The sequence below is a fragment of the Nyctibius grandis genome, chromosome 1, assembly GCF_013368605.1.
Source record: "Nyctibius grandis isolate bNycGra1 chromosome 1, bNycGra1.pri, whole genome shotgun sequence".
Taxonomy (NCBI): Eukaryota; Metazoa; Chordata; class Aves; order Nyctibiiformes; family Nyctibiidae; genus Nyctibius; species Nyctibius grandis.
The window spans coordinates 53,343,682-53,362,412 of NC_090658.1; the positions used below are offsets into that span (position 1 = coordinate 53,343,682).

General features: G+C 37.0%; 1 protein-coding gene across 8 annotated transcripts in view; it reads right to left on the minus strand.

The window, feature by feature from the left end:
• MAP3K4 (mitogen-activated protein kinase kinase kinase 4) overlaps window positions 1-18,731 on the minus strand; it is an 83,919-nt gene that overhangs the window by 47,622 nt on the left and 17,566 nt on the right. For all 8 annotated transcript variants that reach the window (XM_068398382.1, XM_068398410.1, XM_068398391.1 and 5 more), the window contains exons 2-4: window positions 16,119-16,309; window positions 9,160-10,541; window positions 4,568-4,810 (exon numbers count right to left, since the gene is read on the minus strand). In XM_068398382.1, coding sequence (XP_068254483.1) covers window positions 4,568-4,810; window positions 9,160-10,541; window positions 16,119-16,309 — 1,816 coding nt within the window. The remainder of the gene's footprint in view (window positions 1-4,567; window positions 4,811-9,159; window positions 10,542-16,118; window positions 16,310-18,731) is intronic.

The following is an 18,731-nucleotide window of genomic DNA, read 5'->3' on the forward strand; positions in this document are numbered from 1 at the left end:
GGAAGAGAGGAGTTTATTTGGAGGGTCAGAGGGAATGGAATTGTTGGTTGTCCTAATTTCACTGGGGTTTGGTGTCAGTTTGTGGCCAGCCATAGTGATCAAGGCCCTTAGAAGTTAAATCCAGGGCAGCTGACCCTGGCTGGCCCACAGGTGTGTTCTATATCATTGACATCAAGCTCACTATAAAAGAGAGGGTTTGCTAGGAAGAGGTGGGGGTTTTTTTTCCTGTTCTCCTTGCCTCTTCTTACTACTTGTTGTTGTGATCCCTGGAACAACTTGCCAGTGATTTGTAGATGAGTATATTTTTGTCTGTTTTGTGTTGTCATTTATATTGATTTCTTCATTTCATTAAATCTGGTTAACTTCATCCCACAAGTCTCCCTCCTTTTCCCAATTCCCTTCCTCATTCGGGGAAGGGACACTGGGTGAGAGAAAAACTGCTATTGTTTAGCCCCGGGTGCGGGCTAAACAAAGACATTGGTTAATCTGCTTTTTAAAATCTTCTATAATGGCTATCCTGGCAAAATAATATATCAATATAGTGGACTCAATGTATGAGAAATTATAGTGGCATGAAAGTAAAGCACATACAATAATGTTATTAATATGACAAGAGTCTTTGGAATCTTTTACAGGCCAGAACACGTTACACTGTGCTCCCCCACATGCAGGGGAAACAAGGGTAATATTCAGAACTCTGTAGTTCAAAACTTACCACATTAGGTGAAAAAGGAAAAGAAAAAGTAATTTTTTTATAAGGTGGAAATCCAATAATTACATATTTATACCCCTAACATGTCATATATTTAAAAATGAATGTGCATTCTTCACTTTCCACGCAATCACATCCCGGGTACTCTGTGTTAACCTATTGGGCTTTTTTGCCCTTGGATCCACAAAGAAAAACATAACTTGTTTAAAGAATTTAAAATTGGTATTTAACAGGGAGACAGATGGGACTTGGCAATATCACTTATCCATAAAACTTTACTGTATAGTATGGCATATCTTACAGATACAAGAAAAGTTCACTTCTAAAACTTGCAGAGTAACATCTGTCCATTCCAAAACTTCATTAAAAATAGAGATTTTTTTTGTTTAAATAATACTGCTATACAGTGATGTGCAGTGTTATCAAATAACAGAATATAGGATTTACAAAAAACCCTGTAGTGCTAATTTTAAGTGTCAGCTTTTGGAAGTGAAACTCATAAGGTAAAAGGCAAACAAAAAATATGGTCTATAATGAGCACACTAAAGAATGTGCAGCTTAAACTGAAAATATCACTGTTATTGGTTTGTTTGATGGGTTGCTTTTTGTATAGGGAGTTTGTACAAGAAATTATGTTCTGCAAAGCAGGTGGGGCAGGTCACACAGCCTCCAGGGTACTGCAGTTTAGAGCAAGAAAGTTTATATTAAGTTTTCTGGGTTTTGGTGGTTTGTTTTTTGCCCCCTCCTCCCAATATTTACTTGTCCTATAAAATAACAATCTTTCACCAAACATTCAAATTTTTCTGTTCCAGTAATTTCCAAAATTTACATCACACCTACTCTAAGTGACCTACAACTATACCCAATACAGAAAACCTGATTAAACAGAACACAGTTGTGGTCCTGCTCCAAGTGGTGTCAGTCACTTACAGAAACCAGGTCGGTGAGACTTTTTGAACTAGGTCAGACTACCTTACAGCTAATGTGTGCCACATGTCAATAACACACCATAAGCAGTCTGCACAAAATGTTGATGGCTGACATAAGGACTGTTGACCCAAAAATTTCAGGAGGTACCACGTGCTGTTAAGATCATCTAGACAGTGTTGATCATCAGATATGGTTTTCTCCATCCAAACACACATCCTTTAGCTGGCTGCTGCTTTCAAATGGTTAACTGGTTACCTGGTTAACAGGTGTGGGAATAACAGAACTGGTAATTAAGAAATCAGCACCTGCATCAACATACAATATGCTACTGTGCTTATGTCTATAGCTAGAAAGATGTGTTGATGAAGAAGAAATTACTTATTTGTAAATTGCATTTCTCTGTTACAGTATCCTATAATCCTGAACTAAAAATCTGCGAGCAGTATTGACCTAATTTCTCCACTGATTTTTGTAAGGAAGAAGCTTTTATGAAATGACAGTATCATCTACTACCTTTTAGAAGATACAAACTGGTACGAAAGATCCAGAAAGAACTGACAGTTATTTTGCAGAAGATCATGGTGCTGTAAGACACTCAACACAGGTTATAACAGACAAACAGTGTCTAATTTAACCACCTAACAGAAATAACCCATAAGCACATGCACATACAACCCCCTCCACTTCTCAGCACAAATGCGGAACTTGAGAACCATCTTTAACTGTTGAGGAACTACACTGCCATCACATAATGGAAAATTGTCATTAAAAGAGAATAGCTCTCTCCAATAACACAGGTTCACAAAAACTATTGCTAAAGGTAAAACACAGACAAGATGGCTCAAAAAGGAGAAGCTAGTGAGAAAGGATGGGAGAAAAAGCACACTGTAGGAAGCCTATAATCTGTGCTGGTTTTCTTTTTGTGTGTATACTTTTTCTTGCAAACCAGATTTAAAAAAAAAAAAAAAAAATAGAATTGACTTGCTAGTAAACCAAAAATTTAACCTCACCTTGGAAAAGTTGCGTATCAGGACTAGCATGCCTGATACATTCAAACAGTACTGCTACACATTTCAAATGGTACCAAAAAGTAAGACACTTAAAGGTCTCAGTGCCCCAAATGATACCCACTAGGTCAATCACTATAGAAACCAAACTGTGCTGTGCCACACGCATACAAAGAACAATTCAGGGGACTGGGTTTGTTCAACCTGGAGAAGAGAATGTGCAAGGGGAATCTAATCACAGTTTTCCAACGCCTAGAGGGCAGTTACAGAGAAAACAGGGCCACTCCTTTTACAAGGATGCATGGCGACCCAAGAGGCGGCAGGCACACGTTGCCTCACAGAAATTCTATTTGGATGCAAGAAAAAAATGCTTTACTGGGAGAAAAAATAAACACTTGAATAGATTGGCTGGTGAAGCAGAGGAATCTCTCTCTCACTGGAAGTGTTCATGATCTGGCCTAAGAAGAGCCTGGATAACCTAATACAGTGTCCAGCTTCCAGAAGGTTGGACGAGAGTATCTCCAACCCAGATTTCTCTGTAATTCTGTAATATTCTGTGAATTTGCAGAACAAAACAGACCCCTAGACTCTGTTTTGAGCCTCCTCAAGATTTTAGGCATTGTAATTCTTCAGGAAACAAATAGATCTATTTGTGAAATATCCTCCACAGCTCCTTTGCCTGTTCAGAAGCACTGCACGGGACAGCAAACATTTGCTGAGTTGAATTCATTTTTTCAATGTAATTAGCATGACAGTATACACCATCAAAACAGTCTGTAACAAACACATTGTTTTCCAGGAAGAAAGTGTAATTTTCACTTAACTCAAAGTCCACAAGAAGAATACAAAATATAAGGGCAAAAAAATAGCCCCAGTTTCTGAGGAAAAAAGGATATATTGTGCTTTACAATACAGTATGCTATACTATATTTTACTATAACTATTACTCTTAAGACTGAAAATGTAGGTACTGTGCTTTTGGATATACGGGCATCCAAAATCCTAGTATACCAAGGAAAGATAAAGGAGGGGAGTAAGGGGGCTGGGTGTGGTGAACAGAGAGGACTGAAATTTATTTGGGACCATAAAGTAACTTAGCAATTGATTTTGGAGCAGCAAATAACCAGAATGTGAAATCATAATCAGCCCAAGAGCTTATTTAAATGTTTACCCTTAAAGACCACCCAATAAAACCTGGATCTGGTTATGCTGGCCACGGAGCAGGGAGATGACTTCAGACAATTTTAGTACATCTCGGACCAGACTCTGAAAAATGGCATTGATCTAAACAGCCTTCATTGTATCACATAACCACCAGAAGAGAAATTCTCATACAACATTCTCAACCAGTGACAAGACTAACAACCTTGGGTCACTACCCACACAAAATAACAGATATTTATATAAAACAATATTCTGGCAAAGAAGATTTTTTTTTTTCATTTTGTTTCTCTTCTTAATCAACTTCTACTATGTGTCCACCACATAGTTGGCAGAGGTCTTACATTTGCAAATAAAAAAGGATCAAATAAAAAAAAAATAAATATACAGACCCTTAAAACTGGTTATGCTGCCTAAGAAACCCAAATGGAGGAAGATGTGCTGGACAAGGTTGTATAGCTTATAATGCAAATGGAACAAATACTGTTTACGTTCACTGGCTGATAATTCTTTAATCATCAGTTTTGATTCCTGGAAGTCTAAATCAGACAGGTACATATGACCAGTTGTTTACTATGCAAAAACCAGATGTCCATATGAAATACAAGACTACTTATAAAAGTTATTACGTAATTATACACTGTCATTTCTTAAACTATTCTTCTTTAAACCGACAACCATATCATAACGAAATGACCAAGTAATTTCAAATAGGAAATATGAAAAAAAAACCCCAAAACAAACAGTTGAAACAAACCTGTTTAATACTCAAAAGAGATGGTTCCCCAGCAGGTCTTTGTTCCAATCTTAGCTTGAGACATTCATGGATAACATTGAGCAGGACTCGGCAGAGGACCAAGAATGCAGGTTCAAAAGATGGTAAATCCATGGATTTCAGCTCCTCCCATGATACAGTGCTGCATTTTTGCTCACAACAAGGTGGGGAATTTAATAACTGCACATAATCTGAACACAACATGTGATCTGGAAATTCTGCAAACTGTAACAAGAAATAGGTATCATGAAAAGGATCCTTAAATTCTTTAGGATTTAGTATTCATCTAAAGTAGCATGCACAAAAGTCCATTTTTAAAAGGTAAGATTCCATTAACTGGCAAATCAGCCACAGAAGTTTCAATTTCTCTTTTTTTTTTTTTTAAAGCTAACTTTTTTTTATTTTTTGTATTTGAGGATCAGCAGGCTGAGAACAACAATTATGGACCCCTGGGAATGAACAAAACAATCTCTTACTTTATATTTCTGTTTTAAAATGATTAAAGCATTCATTAAAGCTGGAGATCACCTCACTACACAGGAAGAAACTGCTGTTTGAAGTTATGATGAACATACAAGTTAAGCCTAACATAATATATAGAAACATATATTCAAGTCATTATAAGATACAATACTTGAGAATTTCAAAATATATTAAGAAAACAAATCAAAAGATCTTACACTAATGACTACATCTAGAGAAACAAGTTTGCACTTGGCTACATCAGGTGAGTAATCTCGTTCCTTTTCAAATACATAGTGCACATATTATATAAAACTCCACATTGTACTGTAATTAAATATTCAAGAAAGCGTCACTAGCTGAATTGAACTATTGAAAAAGTAACTTAGGAACTTTGGCAGATGTTAGGAAATTGAAACTGAAATTAAAGAAGGAAGATAAAATATAAAGAGATCAAGCTGGTTTTTTTCAATTAATAAACTTATTTTTCATTTAAATGAAAATTACATTTAAATTAAATTACATTTATAATTAGAGAAAATAATTGAAACTATCTGAAATGGACATCCATGGTATCTAAGCTATATACCTTGGAGTAACTTTCTAAGCAAAGCCATACATGCAGGCACTCTGGGGTTTAACTTAGGAAGAAAATTTGGACTGCAGGTATGTGTGCAGCTCTTAAAGATAACAACACACTGTACAACATCTAAAGATAAGATTTGCTTCAGATTAAGCTTTTTTTATTCTAATTCTCATTTCACCGCTGCTATGACACCTAAATATCCTTCATTCATATATTAGACATAACTAGCATTTTTTAGGTATTTTCTTCAGTGCCAAATATAAAACATCACTTCAAAGGAGGGGAAAACATTACCAGAAATTAGATCAAATTATTAAGTGCTGCCTAGAAAGTTAAAAAAAATTTAAGCCACATATAAGTTTATTATCTAGCAGAAAACAAAAACAAGAAATTGTTTATTCCTTTACACCCACACACACATTTTTGCCATTTGTGCCTACAGTGTTGTACAAACTCTGCTTTCTCAGAAGAGCCACACAAAATTACAGATACAAAATTACAGATACTGGCAAACTCAGTTTTCTTAGTGTTTTTATTTTTTAATATTGTGATATTTCTCCACTGTCAAGGGGGATGGAATAGCATATTCACTACTGTCTAACATTGGCACAAAACATATTATGTGCTGCAGGTTATTAAGTCATTTATAAAACCACTAGCTCATTATGCAGAGATAGCAAACATGCATGAGTGGGGATTTCCTTTATACCTAGTTTTGTTGAAGTTTAATCACTAGTTGATCTAAAGTATAAGAACTTATATTCTTAGATGGTATATTAATATCTTCTTTTTTCTAACTCTCTTTTAAAGGAACGTACAGCACCAGAGCTAAAGGCTTCTATACAAGAAGTTTTCATTAACAACAGTTCATTAAAATACTACACTTCTACAGTACAACAAAATATTTAAGAAATATAATCCTTATTGTGATGCAAGTATAGTGTTGGAAAATTTAGTTCTTATAAAAATATTAAAGAACCAGTCTATGAGCAAAAATAACACAACAAAATTGAATAACTGTGTTATTTCATTTTCTAACACTAAGGATAACCGCACATGACATTAGGGCTTAGTATTAGACACCTAAACTTCTGTTGTTCAATTTGACTAATCTTAATATTCAGCAGGCCCCATCTGAGATGTTTCAAGTGACTACCAAATACTTTTTAAAAAACCCCCAAGAAAACAAAGTCCAAGCCATTTATTGAGATCATACATAAAATCCATACTCAAAAGTGCAGCCAGTTGAATAAACAACAAATAGGGTACATGGGCTTAAATACTGTTCTACTAAAATAACATCTCTGATTTTGTAAATTAAAATAAGAAATAATAGCCATTGTCTTTAAGAATCAAATCATACAACTTCTACACAAACCAGACTTAAAGTGCCTAGAGCCTTGTTAAAGTATCGGAGCCTACGACGAATGAAACTTGTACTTTAAAAAAATGCTAAAACCAGCTGTCTGTATAAACATTCATGTATATTTAAGATTAAATGAGCATTAAAATGCATACAGTAGAAGAATCCAGAGATCACATTTTGGATGAAAGATAGTATTTAAGTAACAATAGAAATGAAAGTATGTCCAGAGATTTTAAAGTGTATGTACATACACAAACACACAGTCAAGATATAAAAAATAACAGAAGTAACAAAGATTAACAAAATACTAACAGCTCTGGCTGCACACAAATATCAAACGGAACTGCGCTAAAAAAAAAAAAAACACAAGACACTACACTCAAAGTAGTCAGATGCAAAGACCACGCAATTCAAAACGGTCTCTTCTATTTTAGTCTGACGTCGTCTTTTGATGCAGTAGGTACCATACTTCTGACAAACAGAATTTTCTTTTTTTTTGACAGCATTATTTTCATTTTGGGGCAGGAAAGAAGCTTACAATTTTATAACGTTTACCTTTAGTCATAAAGTCATTTCTTAAAAGACGACAACCTTCCAAAGAAAATTACTGAAAATGAACATTCGAAGAAGTCGCAAGAGTAGAGAAAGAGGGAGAACAAGATTAACCTTACATCTTACACAAGTTACCCAATGCTAAATTACAAAAAGTTTAATTCTGTGAAGCTGCAGCAAAGATTCCAGCTACTAGTGTTTCACTAACTTGTTTTAAGACCCCTTACGAAGTCAACATTTGAAGTATTTAGCAAATTCAAAAATACACTCAAAGTAGTTTTCAATACCCCCAAATTGTGTTTTATTTCCTTTGTTTTTTAAAGGTATTTCTACCTATACATTAAGCTGAACTTTCTATGTAAGTATATATGGTTTGGCAGGAACTCTTGGTTACTTCAACAGATACCTGAAAGTTTTGCTTAGGCACATGACTCTTTAGAAATACACAAAGATATTCATAATGCAAAATTTCCTAGAACACAAGTTGAAACCGATTAAAGAATAAATAAAAACTAAACTAATGCTTCATTTTTTACAGTAATATCTACACTAGCAACAGTATGAATAAAAACTTTTTCAAGATCAAATAACTTTATAACTATAAATCTATTCATCCTAAAAAATAACTTCCAAGGGAGGTAAACAATTCTTGTTCCTTTTGCAAATGTGACAGTCAACACTTAAAGAGATCAACAACGTGTCAAAGACCACATGTGGTATCCATATGAGAATGGGTATGTTAGCTAAGAAATTCCTTCGTCCAGAATCCATGGTTATGCCCCACACACAGTGCTACTTTATCGAGGAGGGCAAGTTATCCTTACTACTAGTTCTTCCTAATATAAAAATGTCTACAAGTTAGGTAACAGTTTCTACTAAGAAACAATATTCTGCCTTGAAAGAATCAGTGACCAGAACCTACCATATGAAACTTCAGCTACTGTCCTTCATCTACTGCTTATTTCATAATTTCGTTTTTATTAACTCACAATCATTCTTAATTAAGAATATAAAATGATCCAAAGAAAAAAAAATTGAACTAAGAGCCAGCCAAAGAATGCAACATGCCAACATGACCTGCTTTCATCAATTTCAAGGTTAAGAGAGTCCATTCATTTATCTGATCTGGCCTTAAGCATAACGTGCCACCACAGTACTTCATTCATCTAGAGGAGGAAAAACCCAAAACAATAGTGATGTTTTCATAAAGGATGTCTTGCAGACAGATATCCACTCTTGGAAGACAAGAAAAGGAAAATGACCACTTCCATAGCTAATTTTTCTCACGATTCAACTTTTGTGCCTAATTTTCCATTGCAACTTTCTTGACTTAGGCTTTAGACATAAGAAAATGTAATAAGCAAAGATGTAATCATAAAAACGTCATTTCAATCACAAACAAGAACAGAGAACTAGCCTATGCTTCACACAAATCCTAATTCAAGTCAAATGACATATTCATTTCAGTGGAAGTAGAACTGAGCTCTTAAATCATAACATACACTATCTTTCGATAACCAACAAAGCAACCAATTCCTCCAGTTTCAGTTAGAAACAATACAGCAGGGGAGGTATTCCTGTTACCCGTTTATACCAGTAGCAACCTACCTCCAGCTGGTGATCACTCCTAACCAACGCCATACGGGCCCTTTGCAATGAACCATGCATTAGCTTGTGCAGTCTTAAAATTAGCTTCCTCAACCCCATTTGCTTCAGTGCTTTATCTACAAACGGCCTGTAAATAGAGGTCAAACCGTGTTGGCTGCAGCTTGCCTCAGCACTGCATTCTGGAATAATCCAAGAGGCGGAGTCATCCTCAGATTCAAGCCTATCAAGCCTCCTTGAAAAACGGTCCTGAAAGTCAAAATTTGGCTTATTAGTAAAATTGTTCTTGATGGCTTGTCTAAGTTCCTCAACATTGTCCTCAGAGATTTGTTCTTCACCATCACTCTCCTCTGTGCATGTTCCTGAGGATTCCTTTACTTCTGTTTCCCTATCAACTTCTTCATCCTCTGGATCATTGTCCTTAGATGGTCGAGGAGAAGGAATTTCAAACACTGGCCAGCCAATGTCAGAAAGATTTTCGATGCCCAATACAGTTCCCATAATCCTTAGTTTTTGATTTAAGTCTTTTGTAATATTTAACCACAGACAGAGTGCCTGCACTCTGTCTTGGAAGTCCTTTGCAGCATACTTTTCATAGTCCTTTTGAAGAGCCTGCAGAGATGGATAAAGTGCTTCTATATACTCTAGCAGCTCCATTATCCGCTTTACTTGCTCAAATGAGACCCGCTGGCGATGGAGGTGTTCATGGTAACTTGAGTAACCCAAAGCACTAGTTCCATGTGTTGCTTTGCAAACTCCTTCTCCTGAAGTACCATTGAGACTGGATCCATTTTTTACACAGGAGAAGCTTCCATAGTTCACTTTGAAAGTGAGGATTTCATTGATGATATCAGGGATAGCTTGACGGGCTGCATAGAGATGGAGGTCTTGGTCATTAATGCTCCTGCCAGCATGCCAAGCTTGCAGCTCCAGCCATATCAGTTCATTGGATCGGTTCAGCCAGACAGAAGAGGTGTTTTCCTGTCCTCTTTGCTCCCTGTCCTTTTTCTTTGAGACTGAGGTAAGTTTTAACAAAAGCCGCAGGGTTTCAAAGAATTTTAAGCGGTCTGCCGGGCAATCAGTCCTAGAAGTCTGGCGTGTAGTTCTGGGTATTGGCATGGGCACAGAGACTGGAAGCTTAGCATTGCTACAGCCAAGGCTGAGGTAAGGCTTATTGAGATCAACATCTGGAATTGTTTTTTTTGGCAGAGACCCACCAACTGAGTCTAACATAAATGAGCACTGCACGTTTTTCTTGTGATCTCGTTCTGTAGTCCTTAGGGTGTCTCGGATCTTTTTCCCTTGCTTATAGCTGTGCTCCTCCACATTCTCAGTGGTTTTCCCATTGTCCTTATGCACAGATTGAGTTGGCATACTCATCTTTTCTGTAAGAAGAGAAAAAAAAGAATGAATGTGGCTGCAGCAACAAGAAAAAGCATCATTCAGTCCAGCTCCCGATCACATTTCTTAGGTTGAGCGTAAAGCATTGTTTAATACCTATAAAGCAAAACACGCATGGGTAGAAGTAAAGTGCAGTCTTGGAAATTACCACTAGTATAGCTAAATCAATAGCAGCACCAAAGGAAATTTTTTTCCTGCTCTTGCTTTACCTCTTTTGTAGAAAGGACCTCAGAGAATTCTCATTATCCCAAGTATGCCATCTACTGAGAACTGAGTATGATCAAAAGGAAAAGAATGGTTTCCAAGTTCATTTTCCATACATTTGTCACACAACCTCCCAAACAAAAACTCAAAATACAGAGTAATTAAGGTTTCAAAGTTAAACAGAATTAGAGAGACTCCATTGCACATCCAATTTTATAAAAACTGAAAGATGCACAGATTGTGAAATTCAGCTTGAATGATCCACTCCTGGCTCTTGAGGGGCTTCATCTTAGTTCTGGGAACCCCTCTGTAGTCTTAATACACTGCTGTAACAGCAGGAGCCTACTTCCCCACTCTCCCAACACACAAACACTTGCCTTCTCCCTTAATACGTTAACAGCAGCCCTTTCCTGCCTAATTGTGCAACCTCCTTTTCTCTTCCTGTTCTTTTCTTGGGAGCAGCAGACCTTATCACTCTTCTCCAGCACTAACAAAAGCACTTCAATCTCAGTTTTGCAGATCAGGAGAGGAGGAACTACTTGGGCATTAAAACAGTGGTTCTCTCTCTCAAGGAACGGGTGGCAGGCTGGAGGGAAGCACCTGTATGTAGACTAGCTGCAGCCCAGGCATCAGCAGCTGGAACACAACAAGCTACACAGCCACGGGGCCCCTGCTTATTCAAGAACAGAAAAGACTTTCAGAACAATGGCTGAATACTGTCGTCTTTTCACTGTTCACTGTGACTCTAAGGATTATCTGCTGCACGTGGCTCACTCCCCACTCTAGAAGCAGTAATTTCTTTAAGAGTCTTTGCTACTGTGCTCCTCACTATAACATCTATTAATACTGGTAATACTAATAAGCTTATTTGCAAAACAGGCCTGCTCAGTGGAAGAATAATATTATTCCCTTTCTATCTATGGAAAACCATGATAGAGAAAGATATGTCAAGCCAGCATACTTTGGTGTGCCAAAATGGTAAGAGGTATTGCTCAACATTTCAGAACATTGAGCACTTCATGTTCAATGCTCCCCGACTTCAACTGCACATTGAATGCTCAACAATTTGCAAACCACATCCCAGAATCTCTAGGTTGCTTCTAGGAAAACAAGAAACAGACAGAAGATTTTAATTTGTGCTATTTGCCTAGCATCACACAAATTTTCATGACAGAATGCCATTATTATATGATGTTCTTCATTGACTTAAATTATCAGATGGCCCTTTATTCTTGTTTCGTTCACTACACATCCTCCAGCATCTGCAAGAAAAGAAGGCACAGTCATACAGAAATCTGTTTCCTTCATTACAAAATCCCAAACAATCTCTACTCATGTTAGACAGCAGTTCACTGGAAAAGAACTGGTGTGGTAACGTAGCTCAAAGACTACCAAATGTATGCACACAAAGGCATTGTATTAAGGTTGCAGAGATGTCTGAAATGAAAGTGGAGAAGTATGTGGTCAGAGCACCTTACTTTGCTTGTTTCCATTACGAACCCTGTTTTCAGCTGTTAATGAGCAATAAGTGAGTTAATAAGGGTGTGACCTGCCACATAGCCTCCTCCCAATCCCCATATCTAAAAAACATAATTTAATCCTTCCATAGTTGCGTAGGATTGGAGCAGGTCACAATGCATACAATGGCACTCAACTCTGGAAAAAAATGAAATTATATTCTGAAGGATATAAGGAAGAAAGAAGAATCACAAAGTCATCACAGAAACTGCTTTTTGCAAATATGGACTTTATTAATGCCTCTTTATACTACTTTTATTTCAGTATTCATACATCTTCCTCTGAATAGCTACCAAGTACAACAACAGATGACCTAAAAACCTAACTCAAACACAGTTTTCCTCCTGGAAATGGAAACCTATCAGTGATTCTAAGAAACCTGCTATGGAATTCACTATCATTGATTTTACATTTTTATCTACCCAAACATTACTGTCAGACAGCAGTACCTCACTCTCGCTGGTTACTACCTCATCAGGTTAACCAGCAGCAGACAGAACACAAGACAAGTCCTGCTGAGCGTATCAGCTTGAATTCCGCGAGGAGGCAACAGCCCAAAAAGCTAGGACAGGCAAGCAGTAGGGAGACGCATTCTGCATTGGCAGGAAAGAAGGAAGATGAAGGAGGTCGGCAGAGATAAAACACACACAGGTACACACCCCCTCCAGACTCTGAGGTAGATCAGAAATGGATCAACTTTTAACAGCATTCTGATGTTAAAGATTTTGGTGACCTTGCAAAACACATGAAATCCCTGGCACATTTAAAGATCACTTTCTGAACTTACACTCTAGCTACCAGGAGGTCCTCTAAACCCCTTCAGTTTGTATTTTTAACATGTTATTCTCCTTCAATATTAATCTTCAGATTCCCCATCAAAACACACTGAAAGAAAGGTAAGTTACAAATATGATTCCTTATTACACATCCAAAATGCCCTAATACTCGAATATTCATCGTTCTTGACAAAGCCCAGGCACAATAATGTACAAATTGTTTCAAAATCCTCTCATTTTACCAAACAGGTACCAATGATTCAAATATACCTGACAATTCTGAAATAAATGAGTATCGATGTTATAACTGTATGAGTCCCTACCACTAATTTTAATGCAGTTTTGTAATATAGGCTTAAATTAATCTCTAAACAAGTTCAGCTGTGCTAACAAATTTTGAGTTACAATTACCTTTAGTGCTACCTGGGGCAGGTAGGTTTCACGACCAAGCAACAATGGGTGGGTGAGAGAGGGCACATGGTAGAGTCTGAACATCTCATTAAAAAAAATGACAAAATGAACTTGAGGAACTTGATGAGGATAAGGAAGTAGGGCGGATAGAGGTTCCCCTTCAAGCATGAAGTTGCAGAAGTTTCATAATAAAAAGCAGACAGGGGCACCGTCTTTCACACAGTCCAAGAAGCTAACACTTCAATAAGTAAGCAAGCATCATTGGACTGACATTCCACACCCTCTGAGTCAGAAAAAAACAAGCAGGAGACACCCGTATGTCTTAGGAGCAACTCTGAAATGCGTTTAGCTTAGAAAACGTGAATCCCATGAGTCTTGGGCTACAGAAGAAACAATTCAGAAACTAGTTTAAATAGATTATTGCGTCACTTTATTTTTTGATACTAAATGCAAGTTATAAGAGACTTGGTGTGACAGAAAATTAAACAAACAAACTTTGGAGATGCAAGTAAGCAAGCCCCTAATGCCCAAAATTCTTTCAGTTGTCTAAATAAAGATATATTAAATCTGTGTTGTATGCAAATGCCTGAAAAGTTATTTCAAGTTTACTTTTTAAACTGATTAGTTACATCAAACTAACCCCTGAATGAATTCTCTTTCTGAAGTAAAATCAATTCAATCTCAATAACAGCATATGCATACACATTCAAGGTCAATCAACTAGTCCACTTTGAAGTTGTTGGGTTTGGGGTGGGTTTCTCTTCCCCCACCTGCCCCGAATAAATTTTCTGAGATTGTACATATAAGCAAAGTTAAACAAAAGGAACTATGAACTTTCCAGAAAATATATTTTACACAATAGAACACTATCCAATTCATTAAAAAGAAAAAAAAAACAAACACATTTTAAGATACACTCACAGCAACCAAGAACAGGATATTATTATTCCAGAAGCAAGAACCCTCACAAGTAGAAAGAAAGACCTTGCTCCAAAAACTCAAAATCTATTAGCAAGGATAAACAACAGCTCCCTATTTCTCATAAAGGCATCGATCCTCAATAGGTGCTCAGCATCAAAAGGTTACTATGAAATATTATGCATTATAGTTCTTTAGTATCACAATTTATCTGTTTAGAAACTAAACATTTTTTTTTAAAGCACAGAAAGAAACAAGAAAACCACAGAGAGCAAGGAAAGTTGTTACGTAACTACCATATACAGAACTAAATAAGGTTAATGTTGCATTAGAAGAGTTTAACTTAGCCAAAAGGCACAATTAAAAGCCAATACAAGCAGCTTAATAATTCCCATGCCTACACAGCTAACTGGAAAGTATAACGAGATTTCTCTTCAATTTAGTTTAAGGGAGAGGTCTTATGGTGAATGCAGTCTTCATAGTGACATTATTTGGAGGCTGTGTGAAATGGAAGGGAACCAAAAGCTTTGGAAGATGTTTGCATGGGCCCTTCTTTTATTATGAACTTGCATTTCACAACTCTATGCAACTGAAGAACAGACTCTATTCCCTTATTCACACTAAACCATTTACCTTCTTATCCCCTACACTTTACCTCGAAAATGTAATCCTTGCAAGTAAATGCACTCTGTGATAAAATTTCCTGCTTCAAAATATTAACTGGAAGTAGTCAAGTTGCCATAACAACTCTGGCAAATAACCATGTCTGAAAAAGTTGTTGGGTTTGTTGTTTGTTTTTTTTTTTTTAAAAAAAAAAAAAAAAAAACAAACACAAAACACCAAACCTAGGTATATTCTGTACAAAAATACTGAGTATACAGTTCAGCATCAATCTCAAAAAGTGGCTTTTTTTGCACCCATCACAAGCTCAGCAAAACCACTAAAATTGCACATTTTTTCTTGGAAGGGCAGCTTGAAAAGATGTAGCTACTGCATGTTTTTTAAAATTATCTTTCAACACGCAATTATCATATTTTATATCTGCTCAACATTAAAGTAAGTTTAAAATTCATACTTTAACCTAAAATGTTTTATTTAGTATTAGATATCGTTACTTAGTAACATTAGGAAAAAACATATATCAAGTATCTCTTCTTTTTTCCTAGTTAATGACTTCATGACTAGAATGTCAACAGAATTAAACAGTGGTAGCTACATTTTAATTGCTTTAGTGACACTAAAGAGTAAAGAATAATCACTGAAAAGTCTATTTTTCTATAAAACAGATTGTGAAGGGCTTCAGAACATGAAACTGAGGCAGAGAAGCAACTACACCGTTACTAGAGACCATAGAATCGCAGAAAAAAATTGACTGGAAAATACCTCTCAAGGTCATTTTTTTCCAACCTCCTGCTCAGAGCAGGGTTTATTTCGAAACTAGATTAGCCTGCTCATGATCTTATCCAGCTGTGTTTTCGAAATCTCCAAAGATGGAGATTCAACAACCCAACAACCTCTCTAGCAAACAGTTCACTGTTTGACCACTCACGGTAAAACCTTTCTTCTAATACCCAAGAGTTTTGCCTTGTTGCAACTTACGACAGCTGCCTCCTGTCCTTTCACTGCACCTCAGTATCTGGCTACATCTTCTGTGTATCTCCTCCATCAGGTAATGAAGGGCTACTACTATGACTTTATGGTCAGTTTAGGAAAATAACAAAACACCACACTTACCTTTCAAAGTGGAGCGGCTAGCAGGTCTGCCAGCGTTATTTTTCTGATGCTTTGTTGACATACGTTTCATCTGGCGGGGTGTACTAGGAGGAGAAGTTCCATAGAAGGTGTCAGCACTTGCTTCATCTGATAATTCCTCAGGGTCAAATTCAGAGATCTTGCAAGTAGCATCTTCTGTTGTGCACTCTTTCCTGTAAAGAGCAAGTTAAACCATGATGTTAAAGATAAAGAATTTTTACTTGCAGTATCTGTTTAAAAAGCTAGTCCATAGATAAATCCCAACCACAGTCAACCTTCTATATCTTCCTGCCACAGACATGTAGATTTATCCCAAGTTTTTTCACACCCATAAGGGCAACTTTCCAATCAAGCAAAGTATAGGCAACATACAACAAAGAAGATGTATAGCCAGTGTCACTAGGAGAACACAGTGTAAACACACATGTATATGTAATATATTTGCTTCTAAGAAAATTTGTGGCAAGCCTAAACTAAGAGGTACACGAAAAAAACAAAGGTTCAAAAGATACAAACACAATGCAGGACAGTCAATCTAACCAGCAGCAGACAACAGCAGAGGTCTTCCCTTTCATCCTCCATCCCCTAACTTGTGCATACCATGAAGGCAACTTCTAAGTTCACTGAAAGGGCTCTCCACCTTTCACAGAACTTTTATCTAGCATAGGAGACCCAAATGTATTTTATGTATTTCCACTGATTTTAATATTAAGTAGGTTTAACCTCAGAAATTCTTTTTTTTTTTTTTTTGTAACAAAAAAATAACAGGGTCTCCATAGTAACTTTTTAATGAGCCTTGATTACTTTGGCTCTTTAGAAAAAATACTGGTAATACTTAAAAAGAAGTCAGAGCTCATGCAAACACAAAATTAAGATAACGTATGTATGTTCTTCAAACCCCAAATCCAGATGGCCAGCTTAACCACTGGATGCTGTATCACTGAATTCAACAGAAAGCATGCACCTTTCCAGGATTAGTACGTATGTCAGTACAGAGTCCAGCACAATAGCTTTCCAAACCCAAGCAGGACCTTTTATTGCTATTACATCTAGTAGTATCCTCAAACATTGTAGAGTAGCATTACATACAATATTACAAAACTTTTCATTATTTTAAAAAATGCTGAATTGTCTTTGAACAATTTAAATCAAAATAGTTTAGTTTTGGAAAATTACAAAGGTAAAACTACAGAGTAACATTTTTTTTCTTCAGTGAGGAACAGGCCTTTTCAAAAAACAAACAAACAAACAAAAAACAAAAACAAAACCAGCAAAACAACATCGGCATGGTATCATGCAGTTAACCCTAGTAATGGCACAATTCCATTGCAGAACAAGACAAAGTCCAGACTGCTATGACTTTGGTCTCCCCTTCTCCCCAGCCAAAAACTCCTGTAGCCTTTCCTCTGAGTCAATTCTGGCGCTCATGTAATTGCCTGCTAAGCCAATGCCAGGAGCCGATCTATTTGTAAACTCACATGGCAAAAAAAGACAAGACATTGGTTTTCATATGTAAACTCTGGGCAAGCTCAAAGACAGCTTCCAGTGCCAGCTTCCTCTCATAAGAAGATGTCAGATGTAAAACAACCACGATGAGGGGCATGCATGCACTCTTATATTAAAACATGCTTTAAAAATAAAATATGACAAGTACAATAAATGAGTAATCCTGTCAGATACCCCTTTCTTCCTCCTCAACACTTGCTCTGTCCCACCAAATAAGATTACTTCAGTAGAGTGGCAGCTGGGCACAATACCACTAATAGCTGAATCTCCTCTGCATGATCAAGTGACACACAGCAACAAAGTTACTCTCAGACTGTGAACAACTGAACTTCAGTACATTTTATGCTGCTCACTGACACACTAGGAAATTTCAAATTCATACACGGAAACACGCTATTTTAACACAATTTGTGAACCATATCATTGCCACACCGATAACATATCATTTGAATTCTTCACTATGTTAAAAAAGCCCCACAAAATAATGACAATCTTCTGGTCAGTTCAGGCTTCAAGGGAAAGTACATAGCAGGACAGGGTTTTAACCTCTCTCACTGTCCCTTTATACCCATCTGATGCTTACCTACCCAGAGTAAACATAGAGAAGGGAGAAAAAGGGAAGGAGGAGGAGAGTACTCCAAGGCAAAAACAAGTCCCTTACTGATTAAATCCCATGGACAGGCTGGAGCTCAAAGTGACACCAAGACCTCTGACTTCTACCGGATTACGGGACCCATTACACAGCACAGTTCTCTCATCACCACCACTCCCCACTGGTGCCATACATGGAACTCTCCAGTTTTAACATACATCTGGGAGGAGAACGTGCACCACTAGCTCCAAGGAGGGAAAGAACAAAGTTTGCCTCCATCCCCTCACATGCTTTATTTCTGAAGCAGGCGTGCAGATAACACCATATTGACTCTAGAAAACGACACAGAGGCAAAGAAACATTCGACCTAAATCAGACAGCGCAAGACTAGCATCGGTACCTGATAACTTCATTTTCCATTTCACTTGAATCACAAATGACATTTTACTTGCTACTATTTTTGAGGCAGACAAGGAATGTTAGTCATGCCCTGGCAG